At 37.3% G+C, this 13,805-nt stretch overlaps 2 protein-coding genes across 2 annotated transcripts; one reads left to right on the forward strand and one right to left on the reverse strand.

Annotated features, from left to right (window-relative positions):
* Positions 1 to 405: 405 nt before the first annotated feature.
* LOC110059350 (eukaryotic translation initiation factor 4E-1A-like) lies at positions 406 to 10,131 on the reverse strand. Its single transcript, XM_020766041.2, has 8 exons — positions 9,991 to 10,131; positions 7,539 to 7,709; positions 6,563 to 6,579; positions 6,084 to 6,147; positions 5,368 to 5,481; positions 3,967 to 4,106; positions 3,033 to 3,087; positions 406 to 2,804 (listed from the first exon to the last, which is right to left on the reverse strand). The coding sequence occupies exons 1-8, from the start codon at positions 10,045 to 10,047 to the stop codon at positions 2,745 to 2,747; spliced, it is 678 nt and encodes a 225-aa protein (XP_020621700.1). The 5' UTR covers positions 10,048 to 10,131; the 3' UTR covers positions 406 to 2,744.
* Positions 10,132 to 11,521: 1,390 nt separating this feature from the next.
* On the forward strand, positions 11,522 to 13,542 carry LOC149098521 (uncharacterized). Its single transcript, XM_089276632.1, has 2 exons — positions 11,522 to 12,042; positions 12,581 to 13,542. The coding sequence occupies exons 1-2, from the start codon at positions 11,567 to 11,569 to the stop codon at positions 13,500 to 13,502; spliced, it is 1,398 nt and encodes a 465-aa protein (XP_089132758.1). The 5' UTR covers positions 11,522 to 11,566; the 3' UTR covers positions 13,503 to 13,542.
* The last annotated feature ends 263 nt before the right edge of the window (positions 13,543 to 13,805 follow it).

Raw genomic sequence — 13,805 nt, forward strand, 5'->3', positions numbered from 1 at the left:
AGTGAGGTTTTCGGTTTACATTGGTTACCTTCAGTCTTGAGCGGGAGTAATCTCAAACTACACAAAACACATTTTTATACAGGAAAAACTAAAACTTCGCTTAACTTTTCATCCTGGGTTAGGGTTAACCGAATTCCGAACAACCCGGCCCACGTTAATAAGAACACACTACGGTGAATTTCCATGAAAAAAATTGACTATAAGGCTTGCGGCAAGCAGCCCTATTTGAGTAGGTTGCGTCCTGAGGGTGCAGCGAAGCCCTATACAAGAGATCCTTCTCATATGCTACCGATTGCATCAAGGAGGATTAATATTGCCTCCTCTGCGAGAAAATAGACTTCTACGACTTACTTCACACCAAGCTTCCAAATTCCTATAACCATGAAAAACACTTTACAATCAAGCTCACATAACCACAGCTATTTAAAAATTTTAATAGCAAATTCTACGATCGTGTAACCTTACTTCAGCTACAAAGCCAACCACACACACAGAAAACAAAGCAATGAATCAGTTCTAGAATGTTGATCGTGTTCCTTGAGAGTCACTTCAAGTGAACGCCTTTCTCATATCATAATAATAATAGCTACAATGGTTCAAAATATAATTTTAACACAAATATGGCGTTTTAAAACAATGACACGTTTCAATTAAATTATAATTTAAGTTAATTGCAAATATCTCGCTTTGAAGAGGTAACAAAATTTACCTTACATTTCCATACACAGTACTTGACATACTAACACCTATACAATAAGGTACATCGATCAATCATTGAAACCACGTGATCAAGCATCACGTGACCTTTTACATAATAAAGTTGTGGGATACACTGTGTATTCAATAATGTGTTACCAAGTGTCCACGTGACGTTTTACATGGCCTGAATACAAAGATAAATTACCAAACGGCCGTGTTCCAAAAAGTAACTTAGGTTCACTTGGACTCCAAACCCTTACGTTTCAAAATTTAATCGACATCACATTTCTCCCAACAGAACGATAGTAAATCAAGAGTACAGGTGGTGACAAGGTCAAAACTACAGTAACCACCAGACGAAAATCTGGCTAGTCTAAAGCGAAATCTCGCTACCATCACGAGATGAGATGACAGAAACAATGCATATTAAAAGTGCAAGGAGAATTTTAGTGTCGATTTATGGGTTTAAAAAGGAAATTTAGAACCGAGTGGTCATCAAGGTTAATCTACCAGTCTCAATTAGGTAAGGAAAGTAAATCACAGCTTATTACACATGCCAAATAATGATAATAATTGCTCATAATTCTCTGCAACAAATGTAAGATACGCCGTACACCGTTCCTTGGACTAAAAACACATGATAACAAGAACATCACATCAAGAACTATACATCACTTCACATAATTCTGTGCATTTCTCCACAAATACAGTCCTATTATGCAGTTTTGTAGTACTTTAGAAGTACCTGAAAAGTACATCAGTACTTTCAAGCAAGTTTCTACCTGGCATACAGACAGGCCTGTTCATGGAGAGTTCATTCAAGACTGTCCAAGTCCATCCATTTTCCTATTCACAAAGAAAGTGCTTACAATTACCAAACCACAATGATGTTAGTTACGTACCACTGACATGTACTAAAGAGGCTAGATCACCAGATTTTAGGCAATTTCTGCACTTACTAACTGCTCATAGAATTAACTGAAATATCACAATAACAACTGTAACACAAAAAAGCCAAAAACGGGGAATGGATAGGCCAAAATTGGAGATCATTAAAATGGGTTGGAATTAGGGTAAACTTGCGAAACATCAGCGCAATTTTGTTCAATCAAGTTTGTGACAATTTGCTGAGGTAAACATGTCATTTATACTGCTTTTATCAATTAAAGACTACTGCTCTGTCAATTTGAAGTTTAGAGTTCATAGGGAACAAAAACAAACAGAATTACCTAAACTACCCTGACCTAGCCCCTTTAAGGAAACGAACCAAAAAAAGAATGAAGGCCAGGACTTCATAATTATCCCTGAGCAAGGGTTCGACGCAACACATCAATACTGTGTGCTGCAACATGCTGCATGTCTTGGACAACATATATGTTTGATATCTCGGTTATCATCTTACTTCATCTGTACCATTCTCAACCTCAAACCTCTCAGTCTCGTACCGAGAGTCCTTGTCAACTCAGTTCAATAGGCAGTATCTGACCATAATGTGAAGAAACAACTGCCACATGCAGAGGCAAGTCTCGATAATCCTGTCACTCTCAAGTAAGTTGCATAAATTTGGGAAAAGGTAACTATGTTTGTCAGAAAGTTATTACAGACTGCAAGTTTCGCTACTGTAGATAACTTGCTTTGGGTAGCAACTGAAGCAGCTGATAAAATGTAAGGTTTTAACTTTTTTTAATTAAATGTTTGCGTGTGTTGTGTCCAACCAACCTTCTTGGATTATTACCATTTCCCTTTCAGGTGTAATTTGAAAATGACCAAATGCTGCAACATAATAATCATTTTTTATACCTTAACAGTGTTCCTTAGTCAACTAAAAAGCCACAATTCTTTCTACAGTAAATCTTATACCTGAAATAAATGTACTTATTAAAGTATGCAGCATTGTCTCTTCACACTACAGTCAGAACGCACACCTTGCAGAAGCAAGGACTGTGGCTTTCAAGCCAGCAAGCTGCCTTAAATAGAATTAATCCTAAAGTTTTCTTAAAATATCGGAGAACCCTGATATTGCCTAAAGGTAGTTCTTTTTATGATCATAATTGGAACATCGATTTTGTAGTAGATCCTGTCTTGCTCATGGTATCTTCATGTGCCTGTAAAATACAAACACAGAATTCCTCACTGTAGTTCAATGTCACAAATGCCTTCCATCATGCATATGTATAGATGGCTATTTTTACTCTAACTTACATGTATTAATGTACATGTGGTATTATTAAGAATACCTTATTTTATTAGGTTATTCCTAAACAACATCAACCAAAACAAAGCAAGTAGACGTCTGGAAAAAATGTTCTGAATAATGTGATTGGCCAACACACCTGGTAACCTATAACAAGCTTTGGAGGAAGATTGAGACGCTCCTTGAATTTGCGTCTGCAAAAGTAAAAAGTCCAATTAGTGCATGCCAAGTAAATTAAGAATTCAAAACACAGAAGTGCTGTAAAAGATGAAATTATTATTAAATTTCAATTTTGAATTAACTAATCAAGGCATTAAGTTTTTCCTTTTGTTTTTGTTGTTGTTCCTTTTGGAGGTGGGAGGGGGGGGGGGGGGGCGGGGGTAATAAGAATGACTTTTGCAGTAATACATCATAGTTACAACTTGCCCAAAGTTTCTTTTTCTTAATATCCTTGTTGTTTTGTTTCTTTTCTCTTTATGGGGGGTGGGGGGGGGGGTGTTATTTGTTTGTTTGTTTGTCTGGTTTTTTTTTTTTGCTGTTGTTGTTTTTTTTTGGGGGGGGGGAAGGGGGGGTTAGTGAGAATGACTTTTGGGGCAGTACATCATAGTTAGAACTTGCCCAAAGGGCAAGCTCAAAACATGGTTTTCTCCGCACTCTTATCTCTGATTATCTGCCCTAAGATCCAAATTCAAGGCTTAGAATACTTCTTAAAGGAAACAGAGAGTGACCCACTGAAACTTCCTCCTGAGGGCGAGTTTTTGAAAACTATTAACATTCTAGTGAGTGATTCATGCCAAATCTTATTGACAGCATTCTTGAAAGGGAAACTACGCATATCTATTTAAAACCACCTGGATGTTAACACACCAAACAGGCGTTTTGGTTAGCTAAATTAACACAATACAACTTTTTCCAGTTACATATTAGTGCAACTTATGCCCTCTTTAGTTTATTTCAAGATGTCATAATAATGATAAATTATATCACGTTTTATCACACTTGAGTGATTTTACGGTTATCATTAATATAAAAAGGCATTCTGTACATAGTTCTAAATAAATGACAACACCTACCCTATACTAAGATTGGCCTCTTTATCTGCCGCATTGTTTGTCCATATTGCCAGCTTGTCTCCCTTAGTACGGATTTGAACTACTGCTCCACATACACTTGTAGAAAAATCACCAAACATTTCCCCAATGAGAAGCATCATCTACCAAAGAATAAATTTATCTCAATTAAGGGGAGCTTTAGTGTAGTTTCTAAGACAAAGGAAATAGGGATGTTGGAATTACTACTACATGTGCTATTATAATTTTCACGTTTTCCATTTATCAAGATGAAAAAAAAAAAAACTGCTACAAACAAATATTGTAATTTTTTTTATTTAACCAGTTGTAAATTGCAAAGAAAAGAACTTGCAACAACACTGACTCAACTTGGTCTAGTTTTAACTTTGATAGCTAGCCAACACAGAGCTAGGCTGTTTGAAAGTTGCCGAGTTCAATGTACATACATACATACATGTAAGTAAACAGAGCAGTTTTCAGCTGCACACTTAAGTTATTCAGTAAGCCATGTGGTGCACATGAGAGAGCAGTAACATCATACATAATTTGTGGATTTTCGCTTGACATTTTCTTGTCCAGCCCTTCAACTCAGTCAATATTGAGATAGTGATGTTTATAATGTAGACTCTTGATAAGTTTGCCACATGTACATTTTGACACAGTTATATGCTAACGAGGAGATCTGAGAGAGAGCTGACATTACAAATTGCCCTGTTAAGCCACCATATTAGGGTAAATGTACCTTTAACATTGAATAGTACCAATGCCAGACACTGATTAGAAGTAATTAATATTACAGTGTATATGTACATAGCATACATGCATAAATAGAAGACTTATGATAATAAGAAAACACATGCTACATGTAAAAGGTATATTTCTGTTACTTTGTAGAAACATGGGACTACACAGAACTACCTGATAATGTCTGCTGTGCCTTTTGTAATAATATAAGATATATTATACATTTGTATACTTATTTGTAATTGGTTTTACATGTAACTTGTCCCAAAATCATACATTTTGTAATTCCATTTCTTTATCATTATGTTCTTCATTTTCTTTCTTTTCTTCATGTTCTTCATGTTCTTCATCTTATTATTGTTATTATTTTATTTCTCAAAGATATTAGAAATCTTGCTGTGTTAAATGCGAGATGAAATAATAAGGGTTATAGTACTGTTGTATTGTAAAGATGTACCTGTAGAACAAGCAAATAGAGAATTTTGTCTTGATAATTGGAAAAAATTAGTGATTTACATTTGTTTTTCCTCTCGATACTTTCCCAAAATTACTCATGCTCCCACAGCATTTCTAGTTTTCCCAATATTGGACTTCAATTTGTAACTTTTAAAACAGAAACACTAAGACTATGTTTTATTTCTTAAAAAAGAGAAAACTTACAGTCTCAACCCATAATCTATCAAGTTCTTGTTGCCTAAAATTTTTCTGTGTGTTAACTAGCCAGCGTCCGCCTTGTCTATTTCTGTCATCTTCCCACATTGGCTGAATTCCTTCCTGTAAATAGAACAATTTATCACACACACTTGAGAGAGAAATAAACTTGCTATTTCATTTGATGCCATCAAAATTATAAAACCTACTTGCTGATTCTACAAAGCCCAACATAGGTCTTGTGTCCCAGATATATTTCTAGATATCAGTATAATTATTAAATGTTTTAAAAATTTCATAATTTAAATGTTCACTAGCTATATAAAGTTAAAACATTTGAGCTTTCAGCTATCAGACTACAGCCTTCCATAGATAAAAATGGAAAAACTGACAACTACAAATATAAATTATACAAAAATAGGTGGGAGTCCCATAAAAAAGAATGTTTTAAAGTGGAAAAAAATATAACAGTCAATAAACTTCGTGTAATTTTTCTTTTTTTTAAGAATAGAGTACTGATCAGGGAGCAGCCTTGAACTGTTATCTCCATGATTTATTGAAGTGGTGTGCCATGATTCTACAGTAGCATCTTGTGAATACAGAAAGAACCCTTGTCAGTCAATTGAGATAACAATTCAAGGCTATGGTCCTGGCTATGGTTCTTCAATTTTCAAAATAATTAAATGCTGTTGCTACCAATATTGTTTAAAGTGGGCAAAGTATACCTTGAACAGTGAATAGTCACATCCAGACTGTAATCTACTGGCAGCTTGGATATGGTTATATATCCTGAAATAACAGAAAGTTAAACCTTAATATACATGTACAAGCATGAAGCAGTCCATATTAAAATCAAAACAGTAAGATCACTTCCTCTGTCAGGTGGCAGCTTTCAGATACATGCACAGTGATGTCTATATAAGGCAATTATTTGGTAGACAATGAGGTGACTTCAGTCTCGCAATAAATTTGACAGACAAGACATTACAATCAGTAACCTTGGTCAGCTATCAACTGTGGCAAAACTTGTTCCTAGGTTTTCATATTTAATTCAGGACATTCAAATCAGAAAAAATAGGAGAGCAGGAACAACATACATTAAAGATAACATGGATATGTTTATATACACAATAACTTTTACATATATACATTGTAATGATAACACATGAACAGTGACTAAAACAAAAAAAAAAAGAATACTTACGCCCAAAAATCTTCAACCTGTTATCAGTAGTAGAGCAAGTGAAGGTCAATTTACAAAATCATTCAAGGTGGATAATTTACAAACAGAGGAATACAGAGTACAAATAACTACACCTGTACACTACTATTGACCATTTTCATTCAAAGTCTATGCTGGGGAATGTGTGGATACCCTTAGCAAACCATTTTCTCAGAAGTATTGGTTTGCCATCAACTAGTCACTGATATGGTAGTGTTTCTCCCAAACGTTAACAAGTTAATTTGGTAATAACTGGCAGATTCTTCTGCACTATCAACATTTGTGTTTAGGTTTTTGAAAAATGGAGTGCTTGGATCCCACCCTTCCACATGTTAGGGATCCTGCACGAATTTTAAGTTTTCTTTTTCATGTTGTTTTCATGCAAGGGCTACTGAGCTTTAAACCTCTGATAAGGAGAATAACATGTAATCATTTGTCATCTCTGCATTTTGTTAACGGCATCAAATCGTGGACTTTTGATTTCCTTTTCCCAAAATGAATGACAACACTGCTTCAGATAATCCTACATTGTACTCATAATCCATCAAATATTTTCGCTCACTTGCAATTATTCCTTTAAACACTTCTGAATATTCCCCAGCTAAAACTGAGGAATATCTCAGTGCCATTGCCCAATTTTCAAAAATGCATGTGTTGCAAAAAATATTTGAAGGATATTTTAAACACAATAGCCTTTATTTGGCAAGAAAATATGCTCAGATATTTGTCCTTGGAAGTGATATGTTCCTCAAAGCTCACAGTTTTCCTCGAGCTACACTCTCAGAAAACTGTCACTTCTCAGAACAGATAAATATGTCAGTGGACAAGTATCGGTGCATATTTTCATGCCAAATGGAGTCTATTGTTTAAAATATTATAGCTTTTTTTAAACTCGGCAAACATACGTAAACTTTTTATTATTAGATTGTACATTAACATAGTATAACATAAAGGATACAGTATCAAAAGAAGTCACAAGACGAAGATTATCTTTCCATGATTTTGCCTTGTCATTTTTGAAGAACCATAGAGACCATTTATTCTGTAAGGGATGCTTAATGTAGGGTCCGGGTCCAGCTGAAGCTACAGCACCATCATCTGTTGACTGACCTTCCTTAGCTTTTTCCAGCTAAAAGAAGAACAAAACAGGGATCAATAAATATCACAACATAGCTAGTAAAGCAGCACTATCAAAAACAGTATAGGGAAGTTGGCATCATAATCCAATGATGAACACTCATGGTGTGAACCAAGTATGGTTCGCAATGCAAGAGAAACTTATTTTCATTGACAATGTTTGCTTGACAATGCTATGTCATGCTTTTATAGCAGTGCCTCATCAAGTTACAATCCACTTGGGAGATTTGGAGAACACTCAAGAAGCTAGAGTTGCTCTCAGCTGTGCCTGGAGCAACTGTTGCACTTCTTTTTTGTTCTGCAAATTTCCTGCATACACACAGTAACGCATGAATCAATTGTTAAGTTTGACCTTACAAAATCGGTAAGTTATCAAGCCCACTGTTGATAAGAATGAAGTAAATCAGGAACTACTGAGACTTAATAAAATGGCTTTTGTAGCTGACAATTTTTTGGACTCATTTAATCAACCAAGCAAGCAAGCAAGCAATCATTTTTATTTCTTAATTTATACTTTACAGTTGGACTGGCCTGGGGATAGCTAGTGCTAGTCTAGGCGGGCCAGTCTATCAAGATATAGCTATTAACCAATTAACAAAAAAGGTTGTGAAAATCCCAAATGTTAGCTTAATTTTAGCAGGAAATGTGGTGACCTATTGGCATGCTGGACACCGAATCAAGTGGTAAGGGTTCAAACCCTCACCATGGCATTGTGCTGTGTTCTTGAACAAATCACTCTTGCAGTGCCCCCCTCTACCAAGGACAATCTAAAAGGGTACAGACTAATTTAAATGTTGGGTATAACCCTGCGATGAACTAACTTCTCAACCAGGGGGAGTCGAGACACTATATAGTACTTGTTGAATACTACAGAAACTGATATAAGCTCCAACGGTGCTTTCCATTCAACCAAAGATTCTGGAACTTTTGAAGTGGGGGCAAAAAATATGGCAATTTTTCTTGGAAAGTTTCAGAAAAACTGAAAATTGATAAATTTCCAAAATGCAAACCATTCAACTGAAAATTCCTGAAAGTCTGGTGTGAAAACCCATTCCTGATGAGAAATGATCCTAAATTTGCACACAGCCTGCCCAGATGTCTTCTCTTCCAGAAATTGGGGACAATGTTATTCCATTCCCCAGTGGGAATTTCCGGAAATACAAACTGGAGTTTTTTGTTGAATAAAACAGCCCCAAGAGCATGGACTACTTGGCCCAACACAGACTGACAAGTGTTGCTGTGGCAACAGTGTGTTGCATCTAAAATGTTGGCAACAATGTTGAAGGTTTTGAATTACTATAATTTTACTGCAACATTGTAAAGAAACCCACTACATCACTGCTCTGCCTTGTGTAATGTCATCTTTACATTATGGCAATAAAACTTGAAAAGAGATGGTTTAATGGATGGATGCATATGAAAGCTATTGGGGATAAAGTGCCTTTTTCGCTTTCTCACGGAACATGTGCAAGTCAGTTATTGCAGTTGATAATTTGATTGAAACCATTCCGTGTATAAAACACACTGTATAGTGGTGTCTAACAGGACCAATTTACACGTCTGTACTAATAATTCACACAAGTTAATTTCAAAACAGATCACACAATCCCTAATGTTAAAAATCCCTTTGCTACACAACTATCTGAATTTTGTAATGGTCACTTAGTATATTTCCGCTGGGAGTGTACTAGTTCAGTGTAAAAAAAACGACTTTCCAATTATGCAACCAAGTTAAAGTTACACAATATCAGGTTAAACTGCTAAAAAAAAGTACATGCCATTGATGAACGTGACACAAGTTTACACAGTTTATGAAGACCTGCGTCGATCAGAGTCATCACTACCTCATGTGGGAAAATCGCTTTTAGTTATTTCAGCCAACGGATATAACATAACTCAAGCGAACAAAGTTCTGACAAAATAAGTTGAAGACTTGTTCATCTGTTCTTAATGACTCCCACTAGTAATCGCGTCTGTAAGAACTGATAAAAAAATACAATCGCGGTAAAATCTAAAGAAAGCACAAACAAAGTTCCTTGCAACTCGGCAAAATCGTTGACAAACAAAACTTCATTTCATCGGTGGACAGTATTACATAAATAAAACGTTTTCATTGTAGGAAATTAAAGGAATACGGCTCTGAATTGCTCTGTTAACATATGACATGCACTCAGTATTCCAAGCCCTTTTTCATTGATTTTTCGGAGAATAAAACCGCGAAATCCGCTCAAATTAAAATACAATAAATTTGAATAATCCTTTTAACATCTTACCTCTTCTTTACTTTGTTCTTTTTGATCTTTGGCTGGTAACTCATCGCCAGAAGCCATAATAACTTTACAAAATCGTCGTAAATCTCTCGGATATTTCTCTTACCGGCATCACGTGGGAAACTTGTACATGCGTACTTTTGACATTCATATCCAGTCTCCTTCAATCCAGCTCGGCCTGTTGGAATAGCGACATAGGACAGAGCTGGAGAGAGTTGAGCACAAACCCTTCACAAAACCCTGTGTTTTCTGTTAAAAGGAGTGAGACGTAGGTTGAGTAGATTAACCAAGAATAAAATCTCAATATCTGTTTTTTGTTTGTAACTTAAGTTCTTTATAGCTTATCAATAGCCCAATTTTGATATATTAAAATTCAGCCTAAAACAATAGACCTCAGCACGAGGCTCAGGGGAATAAACCCCTCAAACTCTGTAATTATTCCCCGGAGCCTCGTGCTGAGGTCTATTATTGTCTATTGAGGCTGAATTTTAATATATTGAAATTGATCTGTTTTATATTTTTAATCAAGCTACTATGGCCGAAGACCAAGAGGTTATATGAAATATTTAATTGGTCTTTTTCATGAGATTCGTGAAGTGACCGTACCCCTGGAGGGAGGGGCCCCGGAGGCTACTCGACCCATGTTTGGGTATAGGAGTGCCGCCGAGGGTTTGAAATCCTGATCCTGTTAAGGACAAAAATAATCTAAAAACCCTATCCTGTGTAGGACAACACCTTCTATTTTAAGACCCCGTTTAGGACAAGAAACAAAATACACACTCTCTCGTTTTACAGCAATTTAAACTCTTTAATAAGCCATTCCAGTTTGTAGCGTCTAAAAAACAGTTATTACTTCTTCACACTTGAACAAAACAAAAGGCCATCAAACATTAAGCTCTAAGTTATTTAAATTAAAGGATACCGATAACAGTAGCATTCTTGTCCAGAAAATGATCTGATGTTGATTGATGACCTTGTTATATAATAATGGCCGGTCGCGGTTAACGTCTCTCGGCTCGTAATAGCATACCCTGTTTAGGACAGGGGCGGGTAAAATTGTATACCCTGTTGAGGACAACGAGGCCAAAAACCATACCCCAACGGTCCAGCGGCACGTCCCCGTATACCCCTAATAAGGGAGTACCAACCCCAGGGGATAGGGGCAGAGTAACTTGCTGAACTATTTGAAGTCTCGAAATTGGCTTCCAATTGGTCAGTGTTTGAATTTTCTGGTTTGTCAGTTAAAATGAAAATCCCACCTTTTTAAGGTTAATTTTCGCTACTGAGGCTTGATGTTGTTACTGTTTAAAGAGAATCCCAACCTGGCAATTATTTCGTTTGCTTGTTTTTATTTGTTTGTCTGTTTGTTTGTTTGTTTTTACTTATATGTCCGGCTACAATAGGCTGTTTTATATATGCAAGGCTTTCTTAAATTTTATACATTTTATACATCATTGAGCGGTAAAGGGAAGAACTGTTCCCACAGATATTTCTCACACGCGCGCGAAACTCTTGCAAGAGCACGCGCAGTATCCGTTTGATGACGTTCTGACTTGGTTTGCCATTGTAAAAGGAAGGCATGCAAACTGTACTTCAGCTCATTTCTATTTTCTCTGTTTTTCCATTGCTTATCTCATCCTCCAGCGTGTGCGATATAAAGCCTAGCCTCATCCAGTGCGTTGCGATGAAAAACCAATTCATATTGCCCCTGAAGGAAAGTTGCAACCCTCTGAGGTCAAAAAGCTGCGAAACTGGCGATCTAATCGATCCAAGAGTGGCAGACTGTCATTTAGAATTCAGCGGAAACATCTTTCACTCTTTGGTGGATGACAAAGTCCAAGTAAGTCATGGCTACAGGTGTTTTCCTGCTATTCCAGGTCCCGATATATTCCACAGGCGGAATGTTGGCCCAAGCTACGGGGAGCCCCGGTGTGTCCCGACAGACCTTAGTCGGTATGGAAGCTTCGTCTGTGGGGAACACGGAACCCGCTGTGTGTGTGATGCCCCTGCGGACAAAAATGAATACGCAACGCAATGGTTGAAGCATAAGTGTAGGTAGGTAGTTAACAGAGGAGTGGTAAGAGAGAGAGAGAGAGCATTTCCCAAATTAAAGAAACTCTTTACTATGGCACTGTTTATGAGCCCTAAAAAGCCCGGGGCGGACAAAGCCAAGACGCTTTGAACAATCAATGTTAAAAAACGAAACCATGGTTTTTCTTTTAAGCTTGCAATTCTGCCTTTTATTCACTCCAATTCCGGATTCAAGGCGCGATATACGAAATATATATTTGAACTTGGGGATAAAAATGTAACAGATGACATGTTAGATCACTCCACTTAGAATGTGTAATCAAATGGTGACAAATGAAACAAGCTTAGGTAAATAATTTCAAGCGCGTTTTGTCAAAATTCGCAAGTAGTTTCTTGGCCTTTTAAGGGAGTGAAATTTTTACAATTAATTTCAAACTATCAGCATTATTTGAGCAACATAAACTATAACAAAATGTTGTTTCCTCTATGCATGAGTCGGGAAGGTATTAATTGGTTCATTTCAAGTTGTGCTCAATCCGTTTCCTACACTGTATGTCGACAGATGTCAATATTTCGTGAATCTCTGCCGTATCCCGAAAGTCTGTGCCCACCACGGAGACTGCAAAATGTGGGGATCTGAGCTGCGCTGTGAGTGCTCCGCTAAAGACAAATCCTGCAGGCCCGGAATAAACCAGTGCAGAGCCAATCCAGGACTTTGCTCAGAAAAGGGAAACGTGTGCATCGAGCTGTACGACACTAATGTCGGATGGATGATTGGGAATGAACAAAAAGGTGATGGCTTTGCCTGCATTCCGGCGGGCACTGTAAAATATTTGACGAGAGTCACTCATTACTGTGATATCTCGAGAGAAACGTTCACCAGGATGGGCGGAGTGGAGCCTAAGAACGAGTTAGACTTGTGCTGCTATCGAATGCTGACGTGCGCAGGAGGCGAAAGCATTCCAAAGAAGGGCACCATATTTAGTTACAGGCCTTGTTATTGCAACGTGGAATTTCGAAAGTGCCTCCTCGATGCAGCGTACGAAGCTAAGTTCAAAAGCACAGTCGAGCACATGGTTGAAGTGTTAAATAGCATGGCCCATTGTCGAATAGACGATGGAGTACAATGTGATCCAGTACGACCCTGGACTTGTAAAAAGGGCGATCTTATTAATCCTAAAGTTGCACATTGCGAAATCGACTGCAAAACGGGTCCTCTGCTACCTATCTGGGCTCGCGCATGTGCAATTAGACAATGTAAGCCACCTTACCATCAAGATAATCTCAGGATTATAGACGTGCCCCGTTCTGAGGAAAGTTCAATTTGTAAGCCAGTCGAGAACCTTGCTGTGGTGTGTGGAAATAGAGACACGAATACACGATGTGTCTGCGACGGAAAGCCGAGCCGATCCGACTTCACCGACAGATGCCGATGTCAGTATTGGCCTGACCGCTGGGAAGAACATCGCTCTAAACAAAATTGAAGTATCACCAATCTCTTATTAAAATACTCTGCACCTTTTCATGCCCAAAACTATCAAGTAAATAAATGATGTATTTCTTTATAAGTTGGTGTATGTAATAACAGCTGACTTTAGATTCTACTCCCGCTCTGATTCAATGTAAAGTTGTTTTGTTAGAGAATAAAACAGAAAACCGTTTTGAAACGTTTCACACGCGTTTCATATATTTGTATCAAAAAACATTTGGCGAAGCCAAAGCCTGCCAGAAGTCCAGTTTTTTTAATTTCAAAACCGGTAATCTTGTGTGCATCCCTCGTTAACAAA

This window comes from Orbicella faveolata, unplaced genomic scaffold (genome assembly GCF_042242905.1).
Source record: "Orbicella faveolata isolate gen_17 unplaced genomic scaffold, um_ofav_v1 contig_46, whole genome shotgun sequence".
Lineage (NCBI taxonomy): Eukaryota > Metazoa > Cnidaria > Anthozoa > Scleractinia > Merulinidae > Orbicella > Orbicella faveolata.

What these genes read in the sequence shown, in the direction of transcription:
- LOC149098521 (XM_089276632.1), top strand. Translation starts at nt 11,567, where the DNA reads ATGCAAACTGTACTTCAGCTCATTTCTATTTTCTCTGTTTTTCCATTG. An exon ending in TGGTTGAAGCATAAGTGTAG is followed by an intron (nt 12,043 to 12,580) that starts GTAGGTAGTTAA and finishes GTATGTCGACAG; the next exon opens with ATGTCAATATTTCGTGAATC.
- LOC110059350 (XM_020766041.2), bottom strand. Translation starts at nt 10,047, where the DNA reads ATGGCTTCTGGCGATGAGTTACCAGCCAAAGATCAAAAAGAACAAAGT. An exon ending in ATAGATTATGGGTTGAGACT is followed by an intron (nt 4,107 to 5,367) that starts GTAAGTTTTCTC and finishes ATTCTTTGGTAG; the next exon opens with ATGATGCTTCTCATTGGGGA. An exon ending in GAGGCCAATCTTAGTATAGG is followed by an intron (nt 3,088 to 3,966) that starts GTAGGTGTTGTC and finishes TTACTTTTGCAG; the next exon opens with ACGCAAATTCAAGGAGCGTC.